Source organism: Takifugu rubripes, chromosome 8, assembly GCF_901000725.2.
Source record: "Takifugu rubripes chromosome 8, fTakRub1.2, whole genome shotgun sequence".
In the NCBI taxonomy this organism is placed as follows: domain Eukaryota; kingdom Metazoa; phylum Chordata; class Actinopteri; order Tetraodontiformes; family Tetraodontidae; genus Takifugu; species Takifugu rubripes.
This window is the reverse complement of record NC_042292.1, coordinates 8,694,090-8,721,961: the sequence shown is the minus strand read 5'-3', so window position 1 is coordinate 8,721,961 and position 27,872 is coordinate 8,694,090. Positions and strand designations below refer to the sequence as shown.

The window sequence follows — 27,872 nt, the reverse complement described above, 5'->3', positions numbered from 1 at the left end:
GACCACCAAAACAGAAGCATCTATAGTGCAGGTGGGCGAGGCCTCGATGACATCACCCCCCCAGCAGCCCCTCTTCCCTCCCTCCCTCCCCTCTCTCCTCCCCTTTTCTTCATGTGTTGTTTTCCAATCACATGTGGCCGTCCTAAACTTTAGAATCCAGCCGCGCACATGTTTGCCAGCAGAGCTGCTGGGTTGTGGTGTGTGTGTGTGTGTGCGTGGGGGTGGGGGGGGTATACAGTAAGAATAAAGAGTTACCCACCCACCCCCCACACACGCACACACATGCAAACTCTCTCTCGCTCTCACACACAAAAGTCTCCTTGTTTTTCTTGTGAAATTCATATTTTGGTCCTCAATTTGTAGAATGTTCGTAAAAACATGCACACACGCACACACATAAATACACACGCACACACGTATACACACAAACACACACAGTGTTGTGTGTTTGGGTCACTGAGGTTTGTTCCATGTGCTCACAGGAAAGCTTGTGAAATCAGAGCGTCCGTGGTGGCTGAATTTCATCACAGGGGATAATGAAATGCACACATACACCAACCCAGTTCTCACACACACACACACACACACACACACACAAGGCCAAACGTGCTGACATGTTTTCTCCGTGTTGGAGAGAGTTGCAGTTAAAATGTGATGATGGAGGAAGGTGAGGGGGGGGCGGGGCAGAGGGGAACACCCAAAGCTCTGGTCCCGGACTGCAGGGCCAAAGTCTGTCCAGCACGTGCCTACACATGCGACAGGATGGGGGAAAGTCGAGGGGCTGCCAGTAGGAAAAGAACAGAGCACCCGAGGTTCAGAGCAGGAAAACCAGGAGCGGAGCAGCTCTGGGAGGAAACGGGAGGTTAACGGGTGTTATCACGAGGGAAAAGGGCAGGAAGAGGAAGTTCTGCTGGCAGCAGGGACGCTCACGTCTCAGTACACAACAGGATTAAAATGAAAAACAGATATAAAGCGGCTGAACAACAAAACTCAAAGTAAAGAGTAAAAGAGTGAAACTGTGATGAGGTTTGTGGTTGGATCCAGCTTTGATCCTGATGACATAAGTGAATTTAGCTGTCAGATAAGGGTGTCAACAATCCTTCTGACCCAAACAGGACACTATTCATAGCATCATTAGCATTTTTGCACAGTCAGCTCTTTTTTGGGGTCCATTTCAAGCATCCTTTGAGAACAGTCGGAAACAAACATCTCCATCCTGAGGACGCACTGATAACATCAGGATCTTTGTCTTTATTTGACATGAGAAGTGACACTTTTACAGTGGCAGGAAAAAGTCAGACAGCTGCTTACAACAAGCTAGAACACGCAGCAAAGGAAAAGATCAGCTCCCATTCATCTTCGCCCTTGTTTGGGCTCCGTGTGTCTGCCTTTATAAAGCTTGTTTTGTTAGCGAAGAGCAGCAGAGCGGCCTCGTTCTTCGCCCCATAAAAGTCAAACGTGCCCACAAAAGACGGTGCTGCGGCTCGTTGAGCCAGGACTAATCAAGGTCACACAGCCCCAAGCACAACGCCTCCAACACATTCAGCTAATCGGGCTAACAAGGCTAAAGGAGCCAATTAGGCTAATGCTCCAAATGAGAACAAGCTGATTTTCCATTTAATGTCATTTAACAGTCAGAAGGAAAATGTTCTGTTGAAAACCTACATTGGTTTTATTCTGGTTGGATGGAATTTCAGAAGTTTAAGGACCTTAGCTGAAAAGATCTGAGAAGATCCAGGTTTTCTTTCGGGGCTTACTGGTTTTTCCCCAACATGATACTGATGGTGAAGATTTTTGATCCAAAATTTTCCTTTTACAGCATCAACATATGTGATTATGTTTCACCTCAAAACTCACGATTAGCATCAGCTAGCAGCGACGGAGCCTCCTCCAGGACTAAACTCCAGGCATTAAACCGTTTTACAGCATATAAAAAACAAACATTCACACGTCCAGAAGCTGTTTTCCTCCCTCAGACTGAAACAATGCGACTGTTATTGAGCTGCCAGCACCAGTTTGTTTCCAGCGTCTCAAAGCTGCCAGGTCCCACCTTCGACCCACAACCTCCACCATCACATGATGCTAACCTGGAAAGAGAAAGAGCTAAAAATGGCAACAGAAATGTTCTTCAAAGCGGATGTTCAACGCAAATCCGCTCATATCGCTGACAGCTCAGGTCGGGACTCTGGTGGAAGCGACGCTACAAAAAGGCCCAGAAACCTTCTGAAAGTTATTGTAATTTTGGGGATGCAACACGTACTTACTCATATGGAACAACTGCACAAAGACGCTATATTTCCATTAGCAACAAAGTCAACTTTACGCAACAGTGCACAAAAACAAGAATTCATTCTGAACTAATTTTCAGCATTTTCTGGAAAACGTCCTGAACGTCCTACTGTTGTTTTAAACCAAGTTGTTGTTGTTTTAAACCAAGACCATGGATTAGACCAAGATTAGCTTAAAGGCTAATCAAATCATCTAATTTTGAAGCTAATATAAGCAGATCTGTTTACAGCTCGACAAAAAGTTGCATTTGTGATAGGTACAATGTTAACTACTGGTGATCAGCAAGTGTCTTTTGTTGCTCGCCAAAAATCCACACATTGAGATTAATGGAGGTGACAGATGCTGGCACCGAAGGCCGCTTGGCAGATGCGTTTAAATATTGTGCACAGGTTCCAAACTAATCCATCAATTATCTCCATCTTCTCTCCAGAAACGTGTCAGAGTTGCTGTTTTATGCTTTAGCTTGCTAGCATTTGTTTTTGCCATCTTCTGCTCATAACAAAATACAGTTTCAATATTTAATGTTATTTTTAGACGTGCTGCTAAGATGCTTCTGTCTTCAGTTCATAAAGACTCATCATAAATACCATCAAGCTTCAGTTATGTGGGATCAGGCCTAAATAACGCTAAGCTAAGCTCAGCCTGTTCTATTTCAGATCTTCAGTCACGGTCACAGTGGTGTGGCTTGAAGTATCCCCTTCCATGTGGTCATTGTGCCAGCACAACCCACAGGTGTCTGCTGGGTAAACGAAGGAATCAGCCGTGTGATTCTTTTGGCGTTTTCTTCTTGAAAACCTTGAACGGGTTCCCATTATAGAAGCGGCAGGACTGGAGCCAGACTGTGCTGAAACTGGGATTTCTGTCAGTCGATTGGGGAAATGAACTGGAAGATGAGACGCATTCAAGGGCGGCTGGGAATCTGGCAGATGGAGCAGGGAAACCATGACGACGGCTTTTGAGGTTAACCGAAAGTATCTGGATGGCGATCGGCGAAATTATCTGATGTGAACATTCAGCCATCTTCCTCCCCGCTGGAGTTGTCCTCAATTAAAATTTGACCTATAAAATAAAAAGGCTAAAATACGAGGGCGACCCATTTCTGACAGACATGATTAAATTTTACCGTTAGCACGTTTAGCTTTGCTTTATTTCCTTGCCCATCGTCATGATGCTGCGCTTTTCTCATCCAGATCTGAAGGTGAGATCTTTTTTTTTCCCCCTAAAGACTTTTCTGGTGATCTGAAGCAGCGCCAACAGATCTTTAGATAAAGTTAAACTGGAAGAAAGTGAACTTGGAAAGTAGCGATTAGCTTAGCAGTAAAAAGACTTTTCCATATAAACGGACAGAACACTTTCCATCAGTTTATACCTCTGAGGAAAACAAAGCTGCATTGTTCTTCACATTGAAGTGTCCTTTGTTTGGGCAGCAAGTGGCCAGAAATATGCAAAGAAAGAACGAGAGAGAGAGACGGGCGTTTACGCCTCAATCTGCCGTTGGCAAAGCTCAGGCTTGTGTCACGGCCACGCTTGAGTTTTGTTTAGTTCTGTCACACACGCGGCGCTTTGACGAAGCCCATGACTCAGACCCAGGTGGACCTGCAGGTTTTCAGGACTTTTGATGGCCCACGTTTGTTTCTGCTTCAAATCTTCGACACGTTTGAAACGCTGGCGAAAAAAACAAAAACAAACAAAAAAACAAAAAGCTTTTCACTCCTTTAGCCTCTGATGCATTTTCACGGGGCGATTAAACATTTTAAATACATGTATTCTTCATATTTCCGTCAAAAGCCTGTAAAAAGATTAGATGTTTGTCCAACTGGGTTAAAAATCTAAAATTTATGCTGGCGTTTGGCTGCCGTCGGCCGAAATTTCAGGTTTTCCTCCAATTGCACAAGAGGGAAATTCCAGACTTTCTGGATAAAATGTAAACTTTGATTAATAATCTGACCTGAGGTGCATCATTTATAGTCTGTCAGGAGAAACTTAAAGAGAATATAGTGATTTAGAAAGGCTACTTCTGAGCACTTGAATGATGTCAACTCATTTCTGGAAATAAAAGACAAATAGTGTTTTTTTAACTGAATCAGGATGAAGAAGGACTCAATTTATGAATAAAAGCAGTTTTTTTTAAAGTGTGTCAGCACTTTGAACCTTTGTTTTTGTTTTTGTGGAGCAAATTAGTACAATTTCATTGCTTCTGTCCGAACTGTGTGTCGCATTTAGAGTTAAAACAGCATTTTTAATGAGTTCCTCATCTTCAGAGCTCAGGCTAAAGATGCAAACCCTTTTGTTGTGTTTTCATCAGGGCTCATTTAAAAATATGATCTGATCCAACGTTTTTGGCCAAAGCTGTTAAGTCCTGCGTGATTTCCAACATAAATTGCAGTTCGCTGTAGGCTAACATCACGGCAAGTGTGACAAAATGGCCCCATGTGACCATGACGATGGTGAAAACTGTTAATCCTGGAAAAAGAGATTAATCTCAATTCCAAACAAGACTCAAACCAGCTCTGTGATGTTTAAACAGATGGAACACAGAGAACAATTAGCAGAAAGTCCCAGGGATTTTCTAGCTCTTGCAGCATTGCCATTAGCCTGTTGCTAATTCCATCGTATCACTAACTGGGGGAAAGTGACAACACGGGGTAAAACAATCTTCTGATTGACTGACCGTGACGGTGGTCAGAATCTTCAGGAATTTGAGAACTTCGTGAAACTCTTCTGTCTTTTTCCTCCCTTCACGCTGCAGCAGTGATTTGGAAAGTGTTAGCAGATGTCGCCTGTGCCGGCTGGACGCCACCATGTCAGCTCCCCCACTTGGAACGTCTCAGGTTTGGAACGCTGAGCGGAGAAGCGGAGGGCTGATTTTCCATGCCAACTTACATGAAGAGAATTGTGGGAGGCCCACAAAGGAGCCAACGCCTGCTTAGAGAGCCGACGCTAATCCTCTTCAGTCCACGACACAAAAGGGATCAAGAAACCCTCCGAACAACCAGTTTCGTTCCCTTTCTAAATGAGCAGTTGACCAATGAAGCTCCCTGAATGAGTTGAAAGGTGTTAATGAAGCTGGCAGGTCGGGACCCTAAAATCAGCTCTGGGTGCAACGTGCAGCCTTCTTCATTGCTTTAAATTGGGGCAGGGAGCTATCTGGGTTAGCATCGTTTGGAGAAGGAGCAGAAAAACAGCCTGCATGACAAAAATTTGAAATACTTGTAAAATGAACCTTGAATATTGGTATAGATCAAAGAAGAGAATTAAGAATTATTTAGGAAATCATCATTGACAGTAAACTGTTCAACATTTAGCAGCTAGTTCAAAACCTGACTCCCTAAAATTGGTTTTATACAAAATATCTATAGTATATCTGCAATATAAGGGCTTCAAATTTAAATGGACTAAAAACAGCGGTCTTATATTCAGAAGAAACACGAGGGAGGACAGAGCTCGTCTCGCTAAGCTGTCATTTTAACTTGATAAATTTGGGTTGAAGGTCAACTCCTCCTCATCCCTGTGACAAACGGTGGACCAAAGGTCAGATGGAACTGAAGAGGCCTTCAAGCCTCCTCTTTAGTTTCACAATGTGCAAAGGAGCTAAAATTTGATGTAAAGGCCATTTGTGGCCCTTCTGATGGTTCCTAACCCAGGGCTTTTACTGAAGATCTGAGGGATTTTCTGGTTTCTGTGATGTTCAGCTCAGGTGGCAGATAGTAAAGGTTCCTTCGGACTTCAGATGTTCCAGCTGCACCCCCACAAGCTGCTCCTCCATCTCTGACCGGACACTGATCCAGGGGATGAAACCCAACCAGTCTCCCATTAGATTAGAAACTGGAGCTTCTTCCTTTGGTTTTCTACACTCTTCTCGACAGCACGGTTATGCAACCGAACCTGAGCAGTCCTGACAGGAAGCTCCGGTCTGAAGCCAGACTGAGGACGCACACCATCTGAGGGGCACTTGTTCTCGCTCCCGACTGTGTTTTCCATTAAGGTCCCAGTTGGCCAAGACCTGAAACTTTCCAGTCACTGTCAGATGATTCTCAAAGAGGCACCTGTCCGACTTCAGAGAAGAACATTCTAAATGAAAACCTTCATCCTTTTCCTCCTGGAAATGATGCGTTCGAGCAGCATCCTGGCTCCTGCCACAGCTGCCGTCCTGTACGTAAAAACCTGATGGTATTTACGAACCGTAAGGCTACAAACGGGCCGGTCGAGTCTGACAGCGGCTCTGGTTATCGAGTCCAGAACACCCCCAGAGGAACAACCCCCAGGTGTTATTCCAGGGGCGGAATGTTGAAGAACATTTCTAATGGATTCAACTGGAAGAAGAAACTCGCCCGTTTCAGACCAGGAAGCAGCAGAATCCAGAAATTAAGACTTCAGAACACAAAGTTTGACAGAAACATTTGAGGAAGTAAAACATCGCAGCAGAGAGGATAAACACAGGTGAAACACGTGAGAAAATAACAATGGAGGAAAGAGGAAGTAAACAAACTGATCGAACCCCCCCGAAATAAAACGGATAGTAAACCAGATGCTGCATTATTATTGCAAAAGAGAAAGTTCAGAGGTCAACTCTAATGCTCAAAATTGAACTCAACCACAGAGGAGCAATGATCTAAGTTGACCTCAGACCTGTGAAGCACCTCCGGCCAGTGTTTCCGGCTGGTATCAGAAACTCCTCCAGGTCCTGGACGACTTCAGGCCTGCAGGTCATCCAGTTGAACCTTTTTTGAATCCCTCTGTGGCTAATGTGCTTCACCTGTGTCTCGTTGGCAAGTCCACCTTGTGGATGTTCTGTTTGACACCTCATCGCTCGTTCCTGTGTGCTTCACTCACGTTTCTGTCGGATCGCCATCTGCAGGTGATGTCACTTCCTGTTTGAAGGAAAACGTGTCTGGTCCCAGTTTGACTCCAAATGTTGGACGTTGAACTGTTTTCTTTGTCATCGTGACAACAAACAACAAGGTTTAATGTCTCTTGAAGGATTCGACAGCACAAGAACACCTTAGAAACAGAAACAACAGTGGGAGGGCGACAGTCTGCAGAGGCAGGAAACAACAAACATGGATGTTTCCATGAGCCGTCCTCAGAGCAACTTCTGGAGACTTTTTCTAAAAATCAGAGCAGCAACATTCGGTGGACACGGATGACGTTGCTGCAAACACAAGGCTGATGTTCAGGGCTACAAATACAGGATTTTAAAACAAGTACAAGCTTTTAGAGATAGATGTATAGTTTATTTTAGTGTTAAACAGTTGAAAGATTGTATTGGTTTTATTGCCTGTTTAGAAGAAGATAAATAAATAGGTGACCAACAATGAAGCCCTGAGGAATGCCAACTGCTGCTGCTTTAAGCACAGGTTTGTGTTTTGGTTTCCTTATTAGAGCAATAATTGGTCTTTTTAAAAAAAAAATCAAAAACAGCCAAAAACAGCCAAAGATTATCAACAACCTGCTCTCAAACTATTTGCATTCTTTTATTCTAATGTTCAATCAATGATTGCCAGCATTTGGCGTCAGTGTTTTTATGTTTATGAGACAGAAAATATTCATCTGAGGAAAACTATGACGAAGCTGCAACTTAAAATAAGCAGACATGACAGAAGAGTTGGACTGAAGCTGTCAAACAGTCAGCGAGGGACATAAAGCAGAAGTGGAGACGGTTTTCCCTTCACAACAGCAACCAAAAACTCTGGAAAAACCCACAAATAGACACGTGAAGGAGATTTAAGCACATTACAAACCGAAGAGAAGCTTCCTTTCATCATCTTCAGGATGAAGAGATGATGGCGGATGACCATCTGATGGTGGCCCACGCTGCCTACGGCGTCCCTGTCACATGGTCGCCAGCTCACAGTCTTCCTGGATGATGCTCAATGTCAACGTGAGCGGCGACTCTGTCGCTGCTATGCAACAGAAGCCCTCCGTGTCAACATCAGACCCTCCAACATTCCAACATTCCAACGCTGACAAGCCAAGAAAAGATTTTATTTTGTCTGACGTCCGACGACAGATGTGTCTGTCAACACGCCGTCCCGGTGAAGGAGATAATGAAAGAAGAAATAAACGGCAGGATACTGTTGACTGAATTACGTGGCAACTCCGCGAGTGTTGAACTGTGCTGATCACTAAACAACCTCGGGATGAGACCATGTAACTGAATTCCTGGAATACAGACAGGGATTAAGGGTCCCAAATACCACCCAGAGGGTTCCAACACACCTGACAGGCCTCACCCCTCCAGCCTTCCCTATCACGGCGCCTCTGAAGTTTGTCCGACTCCGTCAGGAATGTCAAACACCAAGAAAGCAGTTTTCCAAGAATCGGTAGTTAAACCATCACTGGAGAATCCTCCATTGCTCCCACACTGACCGGTTGAAGCAGCAAACTTATTGAATCACACAGTGGCGTAAAAAATATTTTTATTGTATCTTAGAAAATTGTGACTGCGTCAGCTCACAATTACATCTCACTGTTGTTGTCATGGTCTCTAAACAGCAGAAAAAAAACACAACACCAAACACAGTTCAGAGGACAGCCTGTAGACACCACAACAATATCAAACAAGTTCCATAAAAAGGTATTTTCAGAGCTGCATGTGGACTTTGGGAAGCCAGTGGAGGTTTAAACTGTTATAAAGTGTAAAGAAGAAACAAACACTCAAACACACCATCTAAACATGCAACTAGAAGCTCAACTCCAAATAACAACATATCTTATGTTTCAGAACTGTCTTTGATTAAAAGCCTTTTGTGTTGAAAATAAAATCCTTTTATTTTGTGGTTTGTGACTCTTGGGTTTTGCCACATTGCAAACATGAGCTTCCTTCTCACTCTGCGCTCGTCAAATGGAATCAACTGGAATCAACCAGGAGGTGTTGCCGCACAGGCCCAGCCCATACGAAGGACCGTTCAACATGGGGAAGAAAGCTGTCGGTCATGACATACCAAAGCAAATGAGCAGGGCCGGGAACACTGTTCTAACACCGAGTTAAAATCATGACATGATCGTCTCTGATGACAGGGGGAAAGTCTTCAAACGCCACTCCATCCCACCACTAGAGGATGAAAGAGGTCCTGGGCTTCACTTTTTTCTGGATGCATCTTTAAACATCTACTCTGGACAAAATCTTTGACTGAATTTCCTTTCCTTTGGTTATTTTCGACTTCTGACTATAAACGCTGAAGAACCGACTCATTACTGACCCCCAGTGGCAGAGCTGATAACCAGCAACATTTCTGTAGCTGTCCAGCGCTGAAAGAGGAATGTAAACATCGCTGTGACATAAACGACTAATTAAAATCCAGTGTTACTGTAGAAAAGCCGACATCAAGATCTCTGAGTTTCTCTGTGTCACATCTAAGAAGAAGCTAATGAGAGGTGAAGGCACTGATGACGAGGAGCGCAGAACTGACCAAAAGACTGCAAACTAAACGAATAGCTGCAGGATTGAAATACACATTCATTATCAAACCTTTTTATGCTTTCAGTGCGCTAAAATCGGTCCAAAGAAGCCTTTGAATTTAAGTTTTTTTTTTTTTTTTTAAAGTTCAAGCTAAGAATATGTAAGACAAGGTCAGAGATCGGCAGCAGCAAGAAGTAGTTTCAAAGCAGGTGAAAGAACAAAGAAAAATAAAACATTTAGTCAAGTTCAGTCCTGGAAAAAGGTGAAGGAGAGCTTCCAGAAAATTCAGCGTCTCGTCACCCTGACCTCTGATCAAAAAGGAGTAGCAAGGCGACAGGAGGATGAAGTCCAGAGGATCAAAATGAAGGCAGGTTTCTGTGGAGAACAACAACAAACTCAACTGTAGCCTCTGCATTACTCTTATTCACCAGGTTTCTGTGTAAAAAGTGCAGATGAGGTTTGTCTTAAACAAATCAACATAAGGAGAAGTACCTGTTGCTCGAGGTCATTGTCTCCGACGTCGCTATGTGGTGGAGCTTCCTCTCCTCTCCAAGTATCTGCTCCACAGAACAAGAGAATATTGGATTATGTCTGTGGCTTTCACTTGGCATGTGATGTGGTAGAAACAGGCAACATCCAAACCACAAAAACCTCAGATTAAAAACATAAACAGGGGAGAGGAAGGACCATTCACATCAAACTGCTCTTTGTTAGGTTCCTTGAGCCTCCAATGCTTCTATTTTTAAAAGTTTAAGAGTTTTTCCCATCAATTCTGCAACCAAGCATCGTTAAAAACAAAGTTAGCAAATTCACGAATCATTTCCTGTTTCCTGTTTGTAAAGTCACGAGCTTAGCCTTAGCCTTAGTGGTTTCTGTAGTTTTCCACAGTACAATACAGCACTTTTTGAAACATGTCCAGTGTCCAAGAGATGAAAAACGTGGTTCTAGTAGTTTTCTGTGGAAGTGGAACTTGTATTTGACTATCATCAGCATAAAAATGGAATATAATGCCGTAATTTCCTGAGAATTGTTCCTCGATGAAGAAACAGAGAGGGCCAAGAATGGAGCCTCGAGGAACTTCGTATGTGAAAAAAGAGAGAAATGTCTTTCTGTTGAATCAGAACTGTAAATACATCTGAACCTACAGGTTATTTTTAATGAGGCATGAGCATTTTCACAAGTTTCGGAGGTTATTTTCACACAAGTTGCAGCTCTCAGGCCTCACAGCCTCCTAAATGACATCTGCAGTGAAAAAGTTTGTTGTTTCCAAACCAATATCTTTGGCTAACTTGTGAGAAGACAGACGGTTAACAGCCGGGTTGTGGAAGAAGAACCAGGCTGTAAACAGAGATAAAACGAAGAAACAAAGGAGAAACGAGTGTGTATGCTTGCCAGATGAGTTAAATCATGACTGACTGCCACTTCCAGTTGGTATTATCGATCTTGTGCTAAATGCTGCTAATGTTAGCCACGATTCTTTGCAGCAACCAGATCCATAGGACAAATTATTATTCATTTTGGAGATCTTATGCTGTTGAATCTGGTATTTTTCAAGCAGTATTTTTTATCGATGTGAATGCGGCACACACACACACACACACACACACACACACACACACACCGCCTGCATGCCTATGAGCACCAGCTGAGTTACAGGAAATATCAGACATAGTATGCAAACAAGAATTCATCTGAGTTCAGCAACAGGTGCACAAATATGTCACCTGTGCGTGAAGATGGGAAAGGATTTTTGTTGAAGTACAATCAAAGGACCAAAAGAGTCCAAAATAGTTGATCCTCTAGGACCAAATAAACTACTTGTTTATTCTCTCTGAACAAAAGTGGATGGGGATTTAAATCACTTTGAAACTGCTGATTCTGGTTCAACTGATGGTCAACAAAGCTCTTCCTATGTGTGTGTGTGTGTGTGTGTGTGTGTGTCTGTCTCTCTGTCTGTCTGTCTGTGTGTGTATTTATATCTTGTTGCCATTATACTCACACTTGAGTCTGTTGCACAAAGTCTGCAAAGTGTTGATCTCTGGTACACAACTGGATTATCCTCAGGCGCTCCTGGATCTCCTGGAGTGAGAGGTCAGAGACACAAATGTTTATGCAACAGATGGAGGTCAAAAGTGGAGAAGTTGTAGAGTGAATACAGTTCCAGGACAGTCAAGAGCTTCAATAAATACTTCCGGTGTCTTCAGAAGCCAACAGTTGAAAAGAGCGACAGATGAGCCCAAGGCAGACGGACCAGACAACATACCAGGCTGTGTGCAAAAGGACTGTGCTGAGAAGCTCAAAGACGTCCTCACTGATGTCTTTAACATTTCACTGAGCCAAGGTGTTGTGCCCATGTGTTTCAGAGCTGCAACGATCACACCAGTCTGACAGAAACCCCGTCCAGCTACAATGACGGACGGGTATCATTGATTTACAACATCATGAGCTCTGAGGGGCTGGTCTTGCATTACCGATGTACTAGTGCGGTTCCTCGACTTCAGTTTTACATTTAACACAGTTCTCGCCCAACAGTGAGGACATTTTGAACTAAGCAACTGGGTGCTGTACGCTCTGACTGGAAGGACACATCATTTGAAGGTCAGCAACAACTCGGTCAACACCGTCATGCTGGGAACAGGGGCTCCACAGGGGTGCGTGCTCCACCTGCTGCTCTTTGCCCTGCTTACTTACGACTGTGTACCAACCTACAGCATCGACCATATCGACACAGTTTCAGAGGACACCACAGTGGTGGAGGTAAACCAACTGCATTAGTGGCACAAAGACAACAATCCCATTAACATGGAGAAAAATAAAGAGATTGTCGTCAACTTCAGGAGAGGACATTCAAAGCATGGCCCGCTGACCATCCAAGGTGGTGCTGTGGAGAGGGTGAGCAGCACCAAGCTCCTGAGCACATATCACTGAGGACCATCCCCCGGACTAACAACACTACATTGTTGGCAAAAAAGCCTCAAAAATGCCTCTACTTCCTTTTTGAACAGAGAGGACAAGTGTCTCCTCCTTCTACCGGAGCACCATTGAGAGTCCTAACTAGCTGCATCATTGTTTGCTGCCCCCCGATGAAGTCTGCAACACATAGTGAATTAGAACCAGCAAGAACATCGGTGCTCCTCTGCCCTCAGGACCATCAGCATCACTGGCGACACCTCTCACCCATCTCAAAACCTCCAGGCCTGCTTCACTAAACTGCTGAATAGCTTTGCCCACCAGGCTGTCAGGATGCTGAAGTCTTCCCACTACCACCCTCCTCAATGCTGGTGACTCTTTTATGACCCAGCCTTTTTTTAAATAAAAAATGTACCTCTTTGGTGAGCGAGGTGTTGCGGTAGATGTGCCGTATCTCATCATTGCTGAGCTCTTTGAAGCCATCACTGTACTGGGTGCTCTGGCTGCTTTGAGGGAAGTACTGGGGCATGGCGTCATCAAAGCGACGGTAGTACTCGCCGGAAACCGGGTCACTCTCAAAGGCGGCGTTGCACTTTGCTGCGTGTTGTAATGGTGGCGCGCGGTCGATCTGACTAGATGGTGGAAAACATTGAGGTTTGTAATGATTATTCTTGCAACAATGGCCTGATCAAAGATGTGGAACTCACCTGTAGGGGTCCTCTGTGTCCTCGTTGTTGTACTGCTCTCGTAGCATCCTCACGAGGAAGTAGATGATCAAAACGGCCATGGTAAGAAAACCCACCACTGAGGCAAGAGCGATGCCCACAACCAGAGGTTCAGAGACAAACTCCTCACAGTGCTCGCCCCGGTACCACCAGTTCTCTCCAACCCGACACCTGTGTCAAAGGTGGCAGGGTCAACTCCAAGAAAAACCATCAACAATACTTTTGGTACTTCAGGCGCATGAGTGTGAACCTCCACTCACCTGCAGATGGCGCCTTTTCCTGGAAGAATGTCACATTTGCCATCGTTGAGGCAGAAGTCCCTCTGTACTTCACAGATGCTCTGACAGGGCAGCCCGTCCACACTCAGATATCCAGCATCACAAACGCACTCCGCCTCGCCCGACCAGCGATTCACTGTACACTGGGAAAATTCGTTACAGGCCTGGAACTTGCACGGATCTGCCCAGTCACCTGAAAACCATAACAGAAACACAGGGAGTTTGACCAGTGGAATCTACGTTCAATGATGAATGATGTTGTCAGCAGTTGGAAATGTCAGCAGGGATTCGATCTCTGATTGGCCCCCATTCACGTCACGCGCACCACTCTTACCGATTGAATTGTGAATCTTGACTGGAAAAGGCGGTTTCAACCATGGTTTCCCCACCTTTTTTTTTTAACCAACCATCAACTCCATAAACACAAAATAAAACACAAAGTGTTGTCACGCAAACCGCTGCATTAGTTGTGGTTCTTGTTGCGTCCTTAAAAACAACAAAGCGGTTTGGAGGTACTTGGGAGTGGAAAATGACGCTGCTGAGGACAGTGAAGTTGGAAGCCATAAACTGATTATCACATTCACAGAGAGCGTTGACCGCTGCTGTAGATTAGCATTTTCCGGCTGTGAGAACCTCCTCTGATTGGCTCAGACGGATTAGAGCGCAGTTCGGCAGAGACGTGCAGGTCAAAAAAAAACTGCAGTAAATCTCAAGTTGCATACGGGACCCTGCTAATGGAACCCCACCTCTCCAGCATCTCAGTCAAAGGTGAAAACATGAACACACTCAGAGGCAACAGGACCCCCCACCCCCCGCCCCAATAAGAAATGTGAATGGTTTCCACCTCAGTCCCAAGTATCACAGTTAAATAAAATTGAATGCAGTCATTTCAAAACATTTTGGTACAGACAGAAGAGTCTGAAATTGGAGTATTATGGGTATTTGTGTAAATAATGAGTAGGAGAACATTCATTCTGGATTTATCTGATGCTTTCAACCACAAATTGACTGACGGCTGCAGCTTTCCATCACTGCCGTGAGTCAGAGCGGTTTCTGCTGCTGCTCACGTTCCTCCCAGACAGATTATCTCTGGTATTAGAGTCCTTACAGTAATACTGCCCTCACATATACACAGGTACACACATACACACGCCGAGCAGAGAACTTGAAGCCTGCGATCAGTTTTTAGGTTGGGATTAGCTCACAGGGTCCTGTTTAGTTTGGTTCTGGTACCTGATTCCACGTCTAATGAGTATTTGTCAATTGCCAGGTTCATTTTCTGGTAGGCAGTGTTGGCAAAGTCCTCCAAAATGAGGTAGATGACATTGGTGACCCCTTTTGGAACGGGCTTTCCAAACTTCAATCTACTGTTGACCACGATGCTCCCATTCCTGAAGTTGAGGATCTCCAGGTTCTTGAAGTTGTTCAGGTTGGACTGAAGGTATGGAACCAGCTTTGAGATGAAGACACAGTTGTTTAGTCAAAATTACAGGTAAGACTGATTAACCATGAGGTTTCTGAGTTCTCACCAGCTGTAGGAACTGTTGCTCAAGGGCTTTGTACTCATCAGAGCTCTTGTTGAAAAGGTTCATGGAGAATGGCATGTTGGTCACCCTGAGACTGAAGAAGACAGTCAAGGCTCTGCCAGGTCGCGTTGGCAGTGCAAGTGCTTCCAGGTCCGACCCCTGTGCCCCACTGGAGAAACCACTGGTATCGCCTTCCATTCCCACATTTCCATACTGGAAAAGATCAAAGCTAACATCGATTCCAGACACATCAGGAAAATCTTGCTCAAAGGGCTGAATCTCCACTGCAGAGCTGTTCTTGACCTCTTGACTTCCACCTGTAGTTTTAGGCAGATCATTGGGTAATTCAGGCTCTGAGATGTTTCTAAAAGTGGTGTCTATGATTTCTTCCTGCAATGGTGCACCAGGCATCTCCTCTGCAGTCTCCACCAGAGCATCCTCACTTTTGTTCACGGAAATGACAGGTGACTCTAAAAGAGGAGATTCTGAAGCCTGATTGGGCATTGGGGCATCGTCGGTGTCTTCATGTTTTGGATGGTCCTGGAAAACCAAATCCTCATCCTCTGGTGCAGAATCTGAAACCCGAGTAAATGGCGAGTCCTTCTCAGGGGAAAGCCATATGTTGCCCTCGGTATCTGGACTTTCAGAAGAAGCAAAGACAGGAGCAGCAGTGGTTGTGGTGGCAACCATTACTTCATTCACAACCAGATCTCCTATGTGCTCCACAAATGGCAGTGTTGTCATAGGAGTGGTGCTAATGTGATGTTCCTCTAAAATGTTGAGTTCATCTTGGTCTTTATTATCTGGCAGGACTGATATGGATTCTTCGGTGAATTCTTCAACCTCTGCTGGTTCTTCAGTCATAGTGCCATAGCTGGAAACTGTGACTGACTGAACATCAGCAAAAGTAGGAGCCTCCTTATCTTCAGGTAAAGAAGGTGGAATTTCAGATTCTTCTTGCACATTGTAGCCTGCAGACGTCTTAGTGATATCTTCAAAGTTAAACCCAGGTGTAAACAAATCTATTCCTGGTTTTGTAGTCATTTCAATCCCTGTGGAGGATTCTTGAACCCTGACTACAGTGTCTGTCGGTCCTGCAAAACCAGGTGCTTCATACTTCCAGGTTTCAGGTCTGGGAGAATCTGTGGAATGAGTGAGATGATTAGAGGGTTGAGTCAGAGAGTCAACGTCATAAACACTGGATGCGTCTACTGAAGGTTCGAAGTCTGAGAGATCTTCAGAGGAGAACGCCGGGACCTCACTGGTGGTGGAGTATGGAAGGTCTGTAGTGTGTGGCACAATCAACACTGAATCAAAGAAAGGTTCCTCAAGGCTTCCTTCCAACAATGGCTCATCTGAAGAAGGAACTGATGTCATCCACAGAGGAAGGGGTTTTGTGGACTCAACTACCACTGTGCCAAAAAGATTTTCCTCAGTGGTTGGCTTCTCAACACCAGTAGCCATCTCTGCCTCATCTTCATCCTCAGCCTCCTCCAGATCAGGTGGTGGGAGCACTTCAAAGCTGCTCTCACTCTTGTCAAAGGCACCGGGCCCGTGAGAGTTTGCCGTTGGTTTCCAGAACCAGGAATCACTACCTTGGCTGTCTCCAGAGAACCCAGAGCCAGATTCATCCTCTTGTGCCTGGAGAACCTCTGAGCCTGTTTCATGTTTCATTGGTGGAGGGGTTGTAAGCACAGTGGAGCCTCCAGGAGAGAACGTATGGTCCTCTTGGGTATCATCTTTGATTGAATGAGTGTTATTGAGGAGGAATCCCTCATCTTCAATGGTGCCTATGCCTGTGGACCAGAAAGGACAGTGTTGAGTCTTCAGAGCTCTGATGATGATGATGCAGATTATTTTATACCTTCACTTTTGAGCAAGAGTTGTCTGCCCATATAGAAAATATCACTTGACTGTTTTAATTATCTGCCTTGCTTATCATCCAACTCACTTTTCTCTGTTGCCAGCACCAGGTCAAGTGCCTTCTCCTCCGCAGCAGACGGAGAAGCTGCACTCTCATCAAACATGAAGACGTCGTTTTCACTCACAGCCAGGTCCTGCGGGACCTTCCACTGGTCGAAAGCATCAAAGAGGAAGTCGTCTTTCTTTGGGAAACCATTGCCACTTTCCTCGGAGTGGCTAGGAGCGTCTGGAGGTTTTTCTGCAGCAAGGACATTTCCCTGAAAGGACAACATTTCCATATGTTTTCGTACCCATAATTGGAATTGAATTGTTTCTTTGTGTTTAACCAACCATGTCATTAAAGGCGTCAGCTGACTGGCTTGTAGGTTTCACAGTGGGCAGCTGGTTCTCCACTGTAAAATGGATTCAACGTTTGTTAGCTTTAGAGCTTTTCCACAACAATATCCGAAATTCTGACCTCAGATCAAAGCATCAAACACAACATATTCAAGGAACACTTAAACTACGACATTCATTAACTCAATACAATGGAAGCTGGGCCGGGTCCTAACCATTCTCCGGCTGCATGGAGTCTGGCTGTAGCTCCAGGGTACCGTTGGTCATGAAACTATCTTTGTGCAGCGCCTCTGTGACGTAGTTGCGGAAGTCTGTGATGGTGTAGACGACAGTGGGCTGTTCTGCAGCTCCAGGGTAGTTTTTCTCCACCAGATTGTTCTGCCGGGAGATGAAGTCCAGTGTGTTGTTGGCGATACCGTTACTGTCGACCTCCAAGGTGATGGCATAGTGCACCAGGACCACCAATCCCCTGAGAGGAAATAAGAGGTGCCGTTCTTACTGTCAGTAATAAAAATTATATTGTAACTTTATCATGTATTTTTCCAATACAGTAACATGTCCGCTTATGCAAATGATTTTTTTGTATACCAGTGATGAAATTTGGCTGTTTTTATTCGTTAAACAAACTGCCTACAGATATAAGCAACAGATTATGCCATAAATAACATGAAGAAGGTTTGTCCAACATGGCCTCAGACAGCTGTGAGTTTTACAAGTGCAGGTCAAGGAATTTAAATGCATTCAATTTTTTTAAAGCAACCAATGTGAAAAGGTCTCATTTAAATTGTATCCTGTTTATTCTGCAGGCAACCTGGCAGAGGAGCCAGTTTGCACAGAATATCATCCATATCCAGAATATCATGTCTACCCACATCTGTTAATTTTGTCAGTTATTTGACATCTTTCTGACCTCGCTTAAACCCGAAAACTCTCAAACCTTTTATGACCATATCGTGTTTAATAGGTGCTCCAGGCTTCTTATTGACTTTTGGGTGCCTTTCAGGGTCCCTGTGAGCTTGCAAAGTTCAGTTTAACAGGGTGACATACTACCATGTTGCGGGAGGGACTTCCTGGACACGGGGGTGAGGAGGGGGAGGGTGCAAGCCTTAAATCTTTAACGGTAATCCTGTGGCAGCTGCAGGTGGCCGGCGAGTAACCTACGTCTTATCCCACTTAAGCAGTGATTGAGTATTGTTAAGGACATTAAGTGGAAATGCGTACAGAATAACGGAGGTCTTATTTACAGTGACAGGCGGGTGAAAGGGGCTTTGAGAGGAGACAGTCAGCGAGGACACTACAAATAGGCGATAAGACACCTCCTAATGAGACAACGGAGAGCTCCTGAAATAAACACTCACTGTACATGAATGGAGAAAACTTCTATTTTAAATTATACACTGATAATAATCTTTGTCTCATAAATGTATGCTCAAAAAATAGATAATATAAATATAAATCTGATCTATCATCTAAAGTTTATCTATGCGTATGTTGAAGAAGCATTGAAGCATTAAAGAAGTGAAACTCACCGCTCTAGATCCTTCTGTGGCCTAAAAAAACCCAAAATGCATCAGATTTCACTTGTGTTATTGATTCATAATGTAATTTTCTAGCTCCTGGAGTGAACCATGAAGGAAACTTTACCTGAATTCGATAACATGCACATTTTTGAAACCAGGAAGCCGTTCAAAAGCTTCTTCAATCTGGAAATGAAAAGGACAGTGAAGCTCCAGAAGGTCACAATTGTTGTAGCTCAAAAACTACAGAAGATTGAATGTGAAACACAACCTGAACACCACTTAGTTATACATTTAATTCCCAGTGGTTGGATTTCAGGGAAGCTAATTTTTGGAGGTCAAATGGTTCTGAGCTGTTCTGTAGAAAAATAGCTGCAGTTGTGAAACTAATCAAAATCTGGAAACTGTCTGATCACAGCTGTAGCATCTGTTTGTGATATGACTGACACGAGGAGGAGCCTCCCATAACAAGGGACATCCAGATTTTTCTGACTTAAAATGTGTCATGCTGATTAATGCATATGAAATAAAAAGTGAAGTGAATAAAAACAGCAAGCTTCTCTTCTGTTAGAAGTGGCTGCTCAAAGCTTCTACTTGGAATAGAAATCAACATTTTTCGGGTCTCGAGGGCCCTTGATCGAGCTCTTCTATTTTATTCAAACTCCTGCTGCTGCGATTAGACCTGTTATCCACCTCTTATTCCCTCATTAACAACCCTGACCCTGATATTCAAACCATAAACCGACTTCCCACGTCACTACCAGTGGAGCCGGGCCTGAAAACCTCCCAGCGGAGAGGGAATACACCGACACTCTCGCATTTCCTGGCACAGCTAGTTTTTCCACCGTGGAGTGAGTCACTGCTCGTATTTTGTATGTTCTCTGATGTTTTCCAGCTCTGTTTCAGCACAGCCGATTGGCTGGCAGGACAAGGGAAAAGGGTAAAGCGTGAAGATCCTTAATGCATGACAAAAACAAGGGAGGTCTTCAAACTCCTGAGTCTGCAGTTTGTATGAAACCACAAGCCAAATCAATCTGGTATTAAGTGTGGATCCAGCACATCAGAGAGGATTTACATAGAAGAAATGACAGAAAGGCGTGAAGAAGAGGAGGAGAAGGAGGTCTAAGCCGAAAACCGCAGAGATCACAAACGAACCACGGCGCTGATGACAACAGCGCTGACGAAAAATGATTAACGTCTCTGTGCCGCGTCAACAATCATCTGTGTCTCTTAAAGACATTTGGCCCACAATTGCAGGCTCATGTATCTTCAATGACAAAAGAATGAAAAGACAGAAGTCTTTCTGTCATTCTGTCTTTAAACTCAGGTTGCTCCTCATTTTCCTGTTTTTCCATACTTGAACTGCGTTGTGCATATTCATGTTGTCTTGATTTAGGAGGATGGTTATGCTGCTAATGCTGATGGACTCACAAGATAAACAACATTAATCTGATCATGGAGGAAACTAAACACAAATGTCGTGTGGGACAATAGTGAATATCTGAAAGTGAATTGAAACAAACCCTTCTGGATAAGAGGAACTTCTAAGAATTACTTATCGGATCTACTCGAACTTAATCCCAACTCTTGTTTGCGGCACTGGTTGGAACCTCAACCCAGTACCGACCGTCTTACCCTGCGCGTGAAGTGTCTGGCTAACTGCTGGTAGAGGAAGCTGCTTCGGTCTCTCAGAGCATCGTTGAAGGTTTCGCCTCTCAGCTTGACGGTCATCTCCACAATCTGGTCTTTCGGGGACTTCGGAGGCCACAACGAACTATCATCGATCTCATTTCCAATCTGTGGACAGAATTATGTTACATAGCCTGAATCAGCATCTACTAAATAATTTGTCTTACCGAGTTGTCCTCTTCGTTGTCCCGGTCAAAGCCATTGTTTCCAAATAGGCCATCATCTTCACCAAATAGACCTTCTGCAAGGTCAGGAAAGTTGCCATTGTTGTACTCCACCACATATTTGGGTGTGACACCCAGAGTAGTAACAGAGATCGACTCCTCAATGGGGTCATCAGTAGCAGATTCAGCACTTTCTACTGTGGCAGGTTCTTCTACATATTCTGTGGTATCTTCTGGAGAGATAACCTCCACTTCTTTGGGAAATAGCTCAATTGAACTGGCAGGTGAGGTGGTTAGGATCGGGTCATGTGGACTATCTGAGGAGATTTCATGAAGCTGATTGGTTTCTTCTAGATGAGGGACAACATCTGGAGGTGCTAGGCTTGAAGCCTCTGGAATGGTTTCCTTCTCAGAATCATGGAAGGATTCCAAAACATCACTTGTAGGTTCAACTACTGATGTTGTATCTGTAGCTTCTAGTTGAACGTCCTCATCAGGGATCACTTGAACCTCCTCTTCTGGTTCAGACGTGTCCTCCACGCCACTCCCAGGCAGCGAACCCTCAACTTCTTCAATAATTGGAGTGACTGCATCATCAGACTCTGTAGTGGTTTCCTCAGACATCTCTGAGTTCACTGAAGTACCTGGAGGAAATCCTTCTTCCTCTGTTTCAGCAACATCACCTCCATCCATCTCCTCAAGATTCAATTGTGGATTCTCCAGTGGTGCAGATGGTATGACAGGGGCTTTTTCATCTTCGACCTCAGATCCTTTTTGAGATTCTCCTGTTGGTACCTTATTTTCAGTCCTTTTGGGACTCTCTTCAACAGACTCTGGCTCTTCTCCACGTTCTCTGCTGGGTTCTTCCAACTCTTCCACATGTATTCTATCTGCTTCTTTTGCTGGTTCTTCAATGTTTTTCTCTTCTTCTGCCATTTTTTCTTCAGGTTCCAGTTTATATGCTGGTGTCCCAAAGGTTTGTGTTGTCTCCTCCGATGATTCTTTTGCATCACTTCCTGAAGGCTCTAGCATTTCAACGCTTTTTGCTAAATGCTCTGTTACTTCATTATTTTCAACAACAGTCCCCTTGTCTTCTTCTACACTTGCAGCCTCCTCTTGAGCACCAGTTTCGGTTGTCTCACCTTCAAGAACTCCGTCCTCTCTCTCCAAAGGTGTTTCTTCCTTTCCTTCAGTTTCATCATCTGAGATTTTTGGTGTGGCCTCTGCAGCATCTTCTGGGATCAGTATTGATGGCTCAGAGGTAACCTTGATAACTACTGTTGGTTTGTCATCGACTACACTGTCCTTGTTTCTGTCTTTTGCTGTCTGCGCTGTTGTGGTCAGAACAGAATCCTGGATTGTAACTTCTGTTTCAAAGACTGAAACTTGCGTCACAGGTATGAACATTTCACTGTCGTCAAATTCAGAGGGGCTGGGTTTGGTTTCATCTGGGATGAATTCTACAGCAGGATAATCTGAAGGTGGCTCTGCAGGCATTTCACTTTCAGATTCTTTTAAAACAGCCAAATCAGAAGATTCGGGTCCTGTTTCAGTGATCTCTGAGGGTTCCTCTCCTGTGACTGCTGTGTCCTGAATGTGGTGCATAACATCTCTTGATGCTGCCTCTGTTACTTCCTGTCCTCTTGTATCCATTGGGTTAGCTTCTTCAGAAGCTACTATTGTGGGCTTTTCAAGGACCACAGAGGTACTTCCCATGGTGAACTCTTTAGCCACAGTTTCTGAGGGTGGTTCCTCCCTTTCAAGGAAATTGTCTTCAATCACAGTTTCAGAAACATCCAGAACATCTGGATTATTTTCTGTTAGGTCAGCTTCCATTATGACGCCCTCTTCAGTTGTATCTGGGATGATGACAACTGTCTCTGTAAAGGACTCGTGGTTCACAATATCAGCCATGTCTTCTTCAGTATCTTTAATATATATAGATTCCAGAACATCTTTGTCAGCTGAAGATGGACCTTCTGGAATGTTCTCATCCTCGAAAATATTCGGAACTTCAGGAATGTGAGTCAAAATAATTTCTGGTGTGTTGATGACAGCATCTGTTTGTGGGAAATGACATGAACAGGAAAAGTAAATGCGTGATGACATTATTTAATTCTAATTGTAAAGTAAATGTGTATATATTTAGCCTTTTCCTTTTTTAGGTCTGTGTTAATAAGGCTCCACCCTCATCCCCTCCCATGGCTGTGATCTCCCTAACCCTGATAGATGTCCTGCAGTAACTCTGCCACGTCTCCACGTTCATCCAAACTCCCTCCATTGACCAGACTGCTGTCGGCAAATAGGCTTATAGATCTATTCTGAGAGCAGAGCGTGTGACGGCAGTCGTCCTCCCACAACCCCCCCCCACCCGTCACATATGGACATAGGTGCAAGGTCAGGGATCTCCACAGACAGCAGATATACAAACTTTGATAAACGCCTGAAAGAACTGAAGATCTGATGTTTGCCCCCACACCCCACCACCCCTGGGTCCAAAAAGGCTTTATATGAGGGATCTAAAGTTCAATAACCTCTTTGATGTTTTTAAAGGCACATGAAGCTGAATCCACCCTTCAGTTCAGGGGAGGTATCGATACCTATAAAGAATCGTGATAACACTGAGCGCTGGAGCTTCAGGAGCGTGTTTACCTTCGATACCCACTGATTCTCCAGCATGGATGGCCACTTCATCAGAGCTGCAGGGATGAAAAAAACACAGTGAAGAATTCAGAAAACTAGTGCAAAAACCAAGGAAGTGGTTCCTCATTAGTGGTGAAAATGGTCCTGACAGAATCAGTCTAACTGATGCTCTTAGCTTAGAGGGGTAAATAAAAGTGGACTAAACTGAATGTTAGTGGATTTAGAGTTAGCTCTTCCATCACGGACCCTCTGGAAATATGGAAGAAAAACATGAAAATAAAGATAATTACTCAATAATTTAGTGTAATTAGAATTAGAGTAAAGATGGAAAATTAGATATTTGATAATATGCTTCACAAACACTAAAATTCTTTAAATTATTGAAACCGCAGCTGCTGTATATTTTTTACATGAGCTTAAGAAAAAAAACATACGAATGTTTATGATGAAACCCTGCCTCTCTCTCTCTCTCACACACACAGAAAAAATACAGTACAAAACACAAAAATATATGTGTTTTCCCTTCTTTCACAACAAGAGACACATTTTCTGTTTAAGTCAAAAAAGTCAAAACTCTTCAAACCTGAAATTGAATAGTTTTGTGTTCTATAAAGTATTTAAATACACGAGTTTGTGTTTGCAGGGGTACCTGCATGGAGGAGGGCCGGTGGTGGCGGCAACTCTGCAGCAGGTAAAGAAACAGCACAACAACATACATTATTAGAAATGGAATTTATACATCTTGTAAAATGTTCACCTGGAGCAAAATAACACACATGGAAAAAAGCTTTTCTGTATAAACTTGGACCGAAGAAACAAAATTCATGTCCAGAAATATTTTTTTAAAAGGAAAGGAATTGGATGTGTTTAGAGAAAAAAAGGAATATTGTTGAAGTTTTCAAAAATTTAAATAGAAGATATGTAAGAATGTGAACATCAATCTAAAATTCAGCATGCTTGATACAAATTTCAGACATTTAACTCACCGATTCACAGCTGCTGCCATGGAAACTCTCTAAAAGAAACACACACTCACCATCACAAAGGTGCAGAGCTAGCATTGGTATTTAGTATCCCTCAGTATTGACAGGCGTTCCAACACTGGTGCAGATATTTTGAATGTAAAGCCAAGGCCAGAATTCACTCACAGTCCTGATCAGCTGTTTGTGCTCTTCTGATTGGCTGAAGAACGTGCCAATGTCGCTGATGCTGATGGTGCCATTCATGCAGCCGCTGACCCAGTCTTGGTACTCATCTCGCTCTGGCAGTCGGTCCCAGAAGATTCTGAAGGCTTCCCAGACGGTCTCCTGACAAACTAAAACACAGAAATTAACAGCAGATATCCAGCTGAGTTATTAGGACCATCACCTGTTTACTCCCAATCATGTGATCAAATCTTTCTGGAGGAGGAAAGATAATAAGTAAAGAAATTGAAATTTTAGCTGACTGCTTATTGTTTCTGGGAAGAACATCTGAATTCAGCTGTTTTGAGAAAACAGACCAACTTGTAAGTTTTTTGGGTTTTTTTTTACAGTGTATCTGGGTCTTCTGGACCTTTAAGCCTTTGGGTTAACTATAATGACAGTAGACGGATGGTCAAAGCTTGTAAATCAGATTAGTAACACCTCGGGTGTTAAAGGAGAAATTGTGGAAAAAGTGAAATTTTGCCAAATGGGTGAAGGAAAAGTAAAGGAACTAAAAATCCACAGAAAGCCACTTACCCCTCTGCTTAAAGAAGGTGAGGTGGTTGGCAGCAGCCTGGTCAAAGGTTTCCTGAGTGCAAAGCTTGACTCCACTGGGAAACAAGAGATTCCTTTTTCTCCTGGTCAGAACGGCGTGTCGTCTGTATAGAAGCTGATCGGAGTCCAACAGCTCGGCCAAATGTCCGTCCTGCTGCTCAGAATCCATCTCACCTGTTTGCGTTTCAGAAGCAGAAATTCCTCCTTTTAGGACACGGAACCAAAGACAAAGGATTTCCTGGAACAACAGTCCCAGCATAGCCCCACACAAACCTGACTCCATGTAGGTGAACCCTGGCAGCAGCAGCAGGGTCCCCAACACCCACAGCACCATCCACCACTTTGGGGCCATTCCTTCAAAACAGTAACGCCTGGAATTCCTCCGCTTCAGCTCATCAGCATTCCCGTCTCACAGCCCTCCATGTGTCCATCCAGCAGGTCGAATGATGGATGTTTCTCGGGACGGTCCTGACGTGGCGTCGCCGGGCTTACTTGCTCCTCTCAGGTGAGCAGATGGGACTGAGCCGCTCTAATCTTATTTGTTAAGCTGCTGGAGGGGATGACGGTCAGAGCCTCCGTGCAACAGGTCAGTGCCGGTAGGTGGAAATCAAGACAGGATGCTGATCAGCGCAGGGAAAAACAAAACCGTCGGAATTCAGAAAACTTGACATTAAAGCTCAACTTCGGTGGACTTGCTTCAAACCGGACCTTGAGAAAGGTCATTTTTCTATGATCTTCAGTGTCAGAAGCACACTCAGTCCTCCTGGTTTTACACTTATTGATGGGCTTCCAAACAATTGATGCCTCAGCGGAGAAGATTGAACGAGTCTGTTGTTGAATTTGCAGCGAGACTGAGGTGATTATAATTTAGATTCTTCCATCCTCGGATCTCTTCGCTCCGGAACCAGCCAGGTGGCTGTTCCTGCAGAGCGACCATGGCTGATGTGCTGAGCCAGCAGCTAGAGGTCAAAGGTGACAGTGAAGTTCTCCCACTTCAACTCAAACGTTTTGCTCATTCTGCTCAACATTTTCCCTTCAACTGAATTTGTTAATGCCGATGACAGAAATTAGAAACCACATGTTTTTCATGATGGAACCACAAACGTCAGTTGAGATGAGATTACTTCAATAGTTGATATCAGAACAGTAAAATGTGATTAAACATAAGTCAAGTTTGATTGCATTGTTATCATTTACAACTCAGATATTACGTATACTGTATTACGTAATTGCAGGTATATTGGTCTATTTTACTCAGGGTTGTCTAACAGGATTCTTAATCTGTTTCATTGCTGCATTACACCGTCAACAATAGCAGACGTCTTTTATTGGATAATGAGATTAACAGGAACAAGAGAAGTCATTACCGTGTGTGTGTGCGTGCGTGCGTGTGTGCGTGTGGGCGGGGAGTGACTGGAAACTACACTAAACCAATTCTTTGGTACTGGCTGTGAGACATAACAAATGTGTAATTAATTAAATCTCAGCAATGTTCTTACTGGTGATACTGGTGGGGCCGCTGGTCCCAGACAGAGGTCTCCAGCAGTGAGTCGGATCTCTTCCGTATCTCGGAAATCACCGGGATTATTTTTGGAAGGATTCACCAAGGACTCTGGCTGTTTTATCTGAACCTCCCGGTACTCTAATTAGATAAATCGACGACGCTGAGAGAAAAACCTGACCCCCTCCCGAGACTGGTCTCGGACCGGATTAGGATTAAACTGCTAAATCATTACAAAGCATCAATGTATAGATTTGTATTTGCACAACAGCTTCTTTATGTGATAACCAGGATGGCGTGCTGGATTAACGTGGTTCAGACAGGTTTGTTTTAGTAATCTATCGATAATCCAACTGTGGATACATATATCCCGAAAATTGAAAAATGATTTTTTTTTTTTTTTTGTCACAGATTTGAAGCTTGAGTTGGAATTTGACATAAATAATTTCTTTTACATTAATAAAAGCAGGGAGGGAGGGTTTAAAGGTGACAGTTGAGAGATTGTAAACGTGATCCCCGTTAACGCAGCACAACAAAGCTGTAAATCATACAGCCATGACGCATATAATTGTGCACCTGATTCCACGCGAGCGGATCTTTACAGTGTAATAAATCCCGCATAAACTCCACTTTAAATCTGTAACAAATGTGTCCAGAAACTCATTAAATGGTGCAATGTGCATTGGATGACATAATGTGGTCTAAAAATGGATGCAAATGTTACCCGTCATTGATGAAGAGGGCTGCTCCTGTTGTTCTTCCCACCTGATCCAGTTAGCAAACTGTAAGCTGATTGGTCCTCAGCAGGGGGCACTTTGATTAACCCCGAGATTACCAAAGCCACCCCGACACAGTGGCAGACACGCACGCCGGAGGTGAAAGACAAATCAACAGGAAGGCACAAAAAACATGGACATATCATCAAAATGAATGTGTGGAAGCTCAACAAACGCTGAAGACAACCCCACTGACCTTTGACCTCAGGTTAGAGAAACAGGTCACTCGTGCTGAAATAGCCGTGATGGCCTCGCTAGGACAGCAGAGACAAGGACACGTCAGGATGAGAGGGACAAAACAAACGAAAAGGGCTATATTAATACGACATATTCTTTGTTTTCATTTAGTATTTGACAACAAACCATCAGGATGACAACTGCTCACTTCCTGTTTTCGAACATTTCTCTTCACGCCTGCTCTGGTAAGAGCGTTACCACATTGGTTAGTTAAAAA

The 27,872-nt window shown here is 44.0% G+C and overlaps 1 protein-coding gene across 1 annotated transcript; it reads right to left on the bottom strand.

Annotated features, from left to right (window-relative positions):
- Positions 1-9,444: 9,444 nt before the first annotated feature.
- Positions 9,445-27,423, bottom strand: LOC101072469 (interphotoreceptor matrix proteoglycan 2-like). The gene is made up of 22 exons (XM_029840968.1): positions 27,367-27,423; positions 25,415-25,761; positions 25,124-25,315; positions 24,551-24,717; positions 24,389-24,417; positions 24,052-24,084; positions 23,412-23,458; positions 20,763-22,819; positions 20,542-20,703; positions 19,034-19,092; positions 18,919-18,939; positions 17,605-17,858; positions 17,384-17,445; positions 17,082-17,310; positions 15,134-16,926; positions 14,838-15,057; positions 13,587-13,797; positions 13,309-13,497; positions 13,017-13,233; positions 11,691-11,770; positions 10,184-10,248; positions 9,445-10,066 (listed from the first exon to the last, which is right to left on the bottom strand). The coding sequence occupies exons 2-21, from the start codon at positions 25,491-25,493 to the stop codon at positions 10,215-10,217; spliced, it is 6,135 nt and encodes a 2,044-aa protein (XP_029696828.1). The 5' UTR covers positions 25,494-25,761; positions 27,367-27,423; the 3' UTR covers positions 9,445-10,066; positions 10,184-10,214.
- Between the last annotated feature and the right edge of the window lie 449 nt (positions 27,424-27,872).